Below are 6,966 nucleotides of genomic sequence, written 5' to 3'. Positions count from 1 at the left end.
ACACACACACACACACACACACACACACACACACACACACACACACACACACACACACACACACACACACACACACTCAAAGCCGTATTACTCCAGAGAATGAGCTTTTATAGAGATTCTAACTGTATAAAGACAATGGTGGCTACATGAGATTGTCATACTACATTATGACAAGCAAACTATATTTTTTTGCTAGGTGGTGCGGACCTATAACAAAATTAAAAAAGCACACAAACGCAGCTGACACGAGGATATAGGCCGAAATGTGAGCAAGTAGACCTGCCTTTTTAAGACATTTTCAGACACGAATTTATGCGTACAACTTTATGTTTCTTGAAAACTAAAGGAAATGTAAAATTAGCATTCCTTCCTTCCAGAGTTCAGACCATCAAGGCACAATTGAAATATGCAATATTGTTGCTAACTTTGACCTAAAGAGAACAATTACCAGTAATGGTTTTAGTAAAGCGTAGATGACTAATAGGTACCCTACATTTTGATTGGATATATTAGGATAGAACAATGTGTGAATGTCTATCCCTTTGATTGATATTCCTTATAATTATTTTAAATGCAAACCATTTTAAAACTTTAGAAACTTCTCCTGGAATTGTTCTTTAATTTATAGATAAGTTGTGGTACATCTTCATCAATATTACGGTTTCATGGGTAGAAACGCCGGGTGAAAAAACATTTGCCCTAAAATGACCTTGAAAACCAAATGCGCTATATTACTTGTATTTTGCTTCCACCAAATACATTGAAATGTCCCCTTCCATTCAATGCCATATTTGCTAGCTTTGAGCCTTTATTCTGACTATAATTTGGGCATTACTTTTTTTGTGGGCAGCCAATTCTCTTCAATTGAAACTTGCAAGTGTTTACTGCTTTTATTACATTTATTAATGTAACTGCAATTGAACAGCTTTAGAATCTGTAGTATGAAATGTCAAGTAAAAAAAAGATATTCCGGGGTTTGTATATAAGGCCGTATATGAATATCAAAGGAGGTCAATGACAAGAAAAGTTTCCCATTGCAGATTCATCTACGCAAAAAATAAACCATAAACGAATCCATTCTGCAGGGTAATAAAGTCGATAGTGTTGAAAATAGCTAGCCTACGTAATCCTTAGACATAATGAAGATACATTCATTTAAATGGCATTGCTGCATAAAGTAAAACGATTGATGAATTTCCGATATGGACTTCTTTGATGCATGCATATATTGGTCATGGTAAATTGAATATGAGTTCGTAATCATGGTATAAGAATAATCATAATATAATCATAATAATCATAATTAATAACAACTTTGGTCGGGAAAGTGGCACATGCATATCTTGATAGATGTTTGATAACTGATAGAAAAGCTGTGTATGAGAGAGCTTATATAAAACTATTCGTCAAAAGGTCCAGTTTTGAAATGTCAATCGGGGTTCAAGTAAGGCTGCCACCGTCCAAGTCCTTCAGTACATCCATACCCGGGGGTCACCCGTTGGTCTCAAAGAGGCTGAAATACTTACCCGCATTGGAAAAGTAAATGTAAGGCGCAGTGTTCGTTGTGGTTCCGTACATCATGGGGAAATGCATGGGCACCAAACATCCTCCCAGTAAGTTGCTATCTTTGTAAAAAGTCGGTAATTGTACATTTGTCGCAGCGTCCGAATGATGGCGATCAACTGGTCCCTCCAGGTCTGTAGATATCTGTCTCTTAAGCTTATTTCGACGGTTCTGGAACCAGATTTTCACCTGCGTTTCGGTCAACTGCAGAGAATTGGCGAGACAGGCCCGCTCAGCGCTGCTGAGGTACCGCTTCATGTTGAAGGTGGCCTCCAGCTGAAACACCTGTCTTTTGGAGAAGATGGTGCGCGTTTTCTTCTTCACCGACGCCTTCGAGTCCTTGCCGGCCGTCTGTGGCTCCGACGTGCAGTCGTCGGAGGAGCTGTGTGCGCTCTCGGACCGGGAGCGGCTCTCAAGCGCCCGTCCGGTCTCCCGGCAGACCTCGAGCGCATCGGATGCGTCGCAATGCAATCGGGTTGTCTGCGCTGTGAAATGACACATTACACATTTGAAATACTTAAAACAAACTTATTTCGTGCAGGAAGAGTACACTTAACAGTGTGATGTGTTGCTAAACTCTTGATCTCGTCGTGCGTAAAAGCGCAAAACAGAAGGTGCCGCTGAAATAGTGGACGGAGGTGACACCGGGTGGTTAATACATGCTTTGGCATATTTGCAATCACTAAAAAGTGGAAGTTTATTCACTCACCTAGCTCGTAAGACAAGCTGTCCGCTTCGTGGGGCCTCCGAATGTCATACAGGTCGACCTCCTCGTAGCGGGGTGGAAAGTCGCTTTTACAAACGCCATACGTCTCTTCCTTCGCGTCGGGCGCCTCAAAGTTGATGTTGTTGTTTTTTTTTAGATTTAAAATATTGTCAATAGTGAACGCGAACGAAGCAGTCCGACATGGGTAGTCCTCCTTGTTCATCTTCCCGGGGCGCGTATGGCACGTATCGCGATAACAAACGTATACATCCACGACCACAGCTCCGTGCGCTCCGAGCAGCGATGCTCCTCGGTTCCAACTAGAGCCACGCAGAGCCGGGCCCCGCACCGTTACTCAGCCAGCCGGAAGACCGAGGGTTTAGCCGCTTTTGATTGGTGATGTCCACGCGTAAACACAGCAGCCGCGCGCACGTTGTTTCCGGAGGGGCGGAAACCACGTGCGCGCGGCTGCTGTGTTTTGAACGTGGCTGCTGTGTTTTACACACACACACACACACACACACACACACACACACACACAAACACACACACACACACACACACACACACACACACACACACACACACACACACACACACACACACACACACACAGAAATGGATATTGTTTCTGTCTATTGCGGAATTGTTGGGGGCTTCTGTTCAGCAATCCAACTCTGATTCACAGACGGATATCGCGTGTGTTTGTGTGTTTGACACTTTTTTTGCTTTTCGCGTGCAAGCAAAACGATACACATCGCGCCTCCTCCTCACTCTCCTGAATCTGTTTTTCATGTTTGTTTGATAATGAGAAGCCTAAGATCATATAACGGCGAATCTTATTATTTTTGTTGGCCTTTATGCCTGTGCTGTAATCAAAACAACTGGAACATGAGTTTATAACTTTTCATTCGGATATTGGCTAAGAATTTAAGTGTCTGCATACATTGCCTTTTCCAGAAAGTATAGGACACAGTGATTAGAGAAGACGACTTTAATGACAGGTTATGGTGACACCCTGGCGTGTGTATCAAATTGCATATGAATTGTGTGAAGCTCAGTCTAAAAATATCGGCTAGAAATAAAACACCATTCTCTTAAAACAATAAAAAACACGATAACTGATCGTGTGTAGGCCTAGATATTATTATCAAGTGCAGACGTCCAGAGTCACGATGAATCATTGAAAGACTATACCACGAGCAACCCTGTAGTCTGCGTTGCTTGTCATTTATTGGTTTGCCCCTCGGGGCCCCCTGATAAAGTTGTGCACCTCCATCTCTATACGACACTTTTCGAACAGATGTCCCCCCGTCCAAATGTACCGCGTTAGTGCGTGTGGCCTTAGCTCTGTACACTCACACCCGACCGGTCATTTGTGATGTTACAAAAGCCAGCGGGTGACCGAGGTGATAGGTCAGGGGGTGGCTGAACGGGTTCGAGTATCCAACCAAAGACGACGGTGATGAAGATGCCATCATCTGCGGCAGAGTCCCCGCCGCTGAGTTTTCGTGATACAAAATCGGCACGCGCACTATCCTCTGGGTGGAGAAGGCGGGGATCTCTCCCGCGTGGCCGCCCGCCTCCATGTCGGCCGCGAGCTGCCTCTTCCACTTGTTCCGGCGGTTCTGGAACCAGATCTTAACCTGCGTCTCGGTGAGCTGCAGCGTCACCGCGAGCGACGCGCGCTCCGAACTGCTCAGGTAGCGTTTCCGGTCGAAGGTGGACTCCAGCTGGAACACTTGCGTGCGGCTGAAGACGGTGCGCGTCTTTTTCTTCCGTTCCGCGGCCTTCGGGTTCGTGTTGTCGTCCTCATCGTCATCATCATCGTCATCACCGTCCACCACGTGACGGGTGAGAGACGAGGCGTGACCGCGCGCCTCGGCTGCATCTTGGACCTCCACCGTGGGACTCTCACCTCCTCCTCCTTCTCCTCCTCCTCCTGCTCCTCCTCCTCCTCCCCCTCCTCCTCCTCCTCCCCCTCCGTGTATGTCCTCCTCATCCTCGTCTCGTGAGTGTTCCCGGTAGCTGTCTCCTTGGCCCAACCCGGTGCCAGTCGGGAACTCTCGGTCGCTGGTGGACTGAGGAGAGTTCGACTCCACCGAGTTCCCGGGACGGTAAAACCGCGATGGAGCTGCGTTCAAGTTCACGAGAAGGTCATTGTAAAATACATTCATGTTAATAATTGATCGAACAAATAATGTAGCCTATGCCATGCAAACACGTACCATGGACTCATCCATTGGATGGAAATCGGTCATTTACATTTATTTGTGGATATATTGGTTTTATCGGCACTTTACCTTGCGCACACGGGGTAAAAACGACTATATAGGCCTGCAGCAATATATATTAATAAAAGCGCCATTTATTCCACATCACAATCGAACGACAACAAAGCAGAACGGACACTCACTGCTCGAGCTGTCCTGAGCTTCTTCTGCCTCTCCTCGGGACGTCCCGGAGCGGCCTAGCACCTCCACGGAGAGACTCGCGCTCTCCTCCGCGCCCTGTTCCACCGAATCTCTTCTGCACGTGCTGGTCAGCGTGGACCGAAGCAGGTTTTCGATCAAAAAGGACGACGGAGCTCTGGAAGAACGAGACGAGGAGCAGAGGGGACTCGGGTCCGTCGGGTCCCGGTCTTGAATCATTTCGATACGTTGGTCGCCCCGCACCACCGCTTTGGTCTTCACGCAACCGACTGCCGAAGTGTCATTCCTTTGGATGTATCCCTCGCTTATCGCTGCCTCTTCTTCACCATCCCAATAATTCCAAAAGGAAGACGGGCGAGACGCCCACGACTGTGTGTGTGTGTGTGTGTGTGTGTGTGTGTGTGTGTGTGTGTGTGTGTGTGTGTGTGTGTGTGTGTGTGTGTGTGTGTGTGCGTGTGCGTGTGCGTGTGTCTGTTTGTATGTGCGTGTTTGAGAGAGAGGATATGAATATGGGCCGCGAAAGATACGCTACCAAGCTTTCGAGTTAACCTCAGAGAGCGAGTAAATTACGCACGATAAAACCCAGCATCTTTGGATACGCGCGATCTTCTGCCTTTAGGGGGGAGACGAGACCGTCTCCCTCTTCCTCTCGCTCTCTCTCTCTCGCTCCTCAGATGGTTTATTTAGGTCAATTAGAGTGTAAAGGCAAAGCAGAGATACACTCATGTCCTCAGGCAGGAGTTGAATAGGTCCAGGGAGAGAGAGAGATGACGAGTAGGAGCGACTTGGAGAACGGAACAGCACCGCCAATGGGTTGCTGTTCGTCCGTGCAGCCTGTCAATTAATTATGACAGCACTTCACTTTTCTTAATTGCACATCGTGTTAAATAAGTAAAACGCCATATGATTCATCGCAGTATATCTATTTTTAATTATATTAATTTTACTAATGTTGATTTCTCTGGCAATAGAAAATTCTAACATACAGTAAAAATCACATCCTAAGAATGATCCTATAGTTGATTTAAATATATTAAAGTTGGGTTATTATATTGTTCAATAGTTTGATGAACCAACAACCCAACAATAAGTTAATATTAAATGATGGGAGAAGTTTGTTTTATGGGACAGAACCTGTTATATTAGTGACTTTCATGATGTTATTCATTTCTTCTCTCAATTCATCTTTCAAAAAAGCAAACATTGGAAAAGTGTTTTTAATAACATCATTTCAAAAGCGTGTGTGGCTGCGTTAGTGTGTGTGGTACTTTTTAATCACAATTATAGCCCTACATCTTCGTTTAATTACGGTCTTGACAATAAAAATATAATAAAGTTGAAAATTAAAATAAATACTCATAATAATAGCAGGCCTATGCCTATTCAGAATGATAATTATAATAATAAACATCTTAGTGTTGTTAAAAAATATGTTTTTATCAACTTAACTTTCCAAAAATGGTATTCAAATATTACTTTATAAATCTAAATGTATAAGCGATATCTTTGTAATAATATTATTTAGTTATTGCAACTAAACTTGTGGCTTTTGCAGTCCCACATTTCAGAGAACTTTGCGTCCGTTTATTTTTTATTAGTAGTAGTTTTTCTCAGTGAGCTGGCGGGTGCACCAATAAGGCCAGAGTGTATTATATCAATAAAGAATAACTATCCTAGAGATGACAGACAGTACTTTCATTCAGAATCCAAAAGCCTATTGATTTTATTAATCACTAAAACAATTGATTGTGGACCTATTCCTATTTATTGTGTGTTTTCATTACGATTCAGTTTCTTAACGAAGCCTAGTCAGCCGTCAGCCGTCGACTCGCAATATGTTTTAGACACTTGTTTGGTAACTCTTTGTGGGTTAAATATTATTATCAGATGATTTGCCCTGATATTTTTTCCCGTAACTTTGCACTTTATAACTTAAAATTGTAAATTCTTGGAGCATTACCTGATTGAGTTTGGCATCATGAACATTGAAAGTGGGCCTACACTTTACCAAAAGTCCGCTCAACAGTTCAACAGTATTTGTGCGTTAGAAATACTTTTTTTCATGAAAAAAACAAAATGTTTCACATAACAAATGTATTGCATAAAATGACAAGGTTAATGTATACAATATTCAATTATACTGATAGATCATTGTTTTCACTTTTGTAAAATGACAATAAACTGGGGCTATTCAAATTAGGTAATTTATTTATTATTGTTTCCCCTCCCCTTGTTGTACTAAACATCCTCATCATTAATCCCTTG

General features: G+C 43.6%; 2 protein-coding genes across 2 annotated transcripts; both read right to left on the bottom strand.

Moving 5' to 3' along the window:
* Positions 1–602: 602 nt before the first annotated feature.
* On the bottom strand, positions 603–2,654 carry LOC115529484 (homeobox protein HMX3-B-like). The gene is made up of 2 exons (XM_030338252.1): positions 2,273–2,654; positions 603–2,048 (listed from the first exon to the last, which is right to left on the bottom strand). The coding sequence occupies exons 1-2, from the start codon at positions 2,490–2,492 to the stop codon at positions 1,492–1,494; spliced, it is 777 nt and encodes a 258-aa protein (XP_030194112.1). The 5' UTR covers positions 2,493–2,654; the 3' UTR covers positions 603–1,491.
* A 500-nt stretch (positions 2,655–3,154) lies between these two features.
* LOC115529453 (homeobox protein HMX1-like) lies at positions 3,155–5,121 on the bottom strand. Its single transcript, XM_030338197.1, has 2 exons — positions 4,686–5,121; positions 3,155–4,403 (listed from the first exon to the last, which is right to left on the bottom strand). Exons 1-2 carry the CDS (start codon positions 4,918–4,920, stop codon positions 3,628–3,630), a joined length of 1,011 nt encoding a protein of 336 aa, XP_030194057.1. The 5' UTR covers positions 4,921–5,121; the 3' UTR covers positions 3,155–3,627.
* Between the last annotated feature and the right edge of the window lie 1,845 nt (positions 5,122–6,966).

Source organism: Gadus morhua, chromosome 17 (genome assembly GCF_902167405.1).
Source record: "Gadus morhua chromosome 17, gadMor3.0, whole genome shotgun sequence".
Taxonomy (NCBI): Eukaryota; Metazoa; Chordata; class Actinopteri; order Gadiformes; family Gadidae; genus Gadus; species Gadus morhua.
The sequence above is the reverse complement of the archived record's forward strand: the minus strand, read 5'-3'. Positions and strand labels throughout refer to the sequence as shown.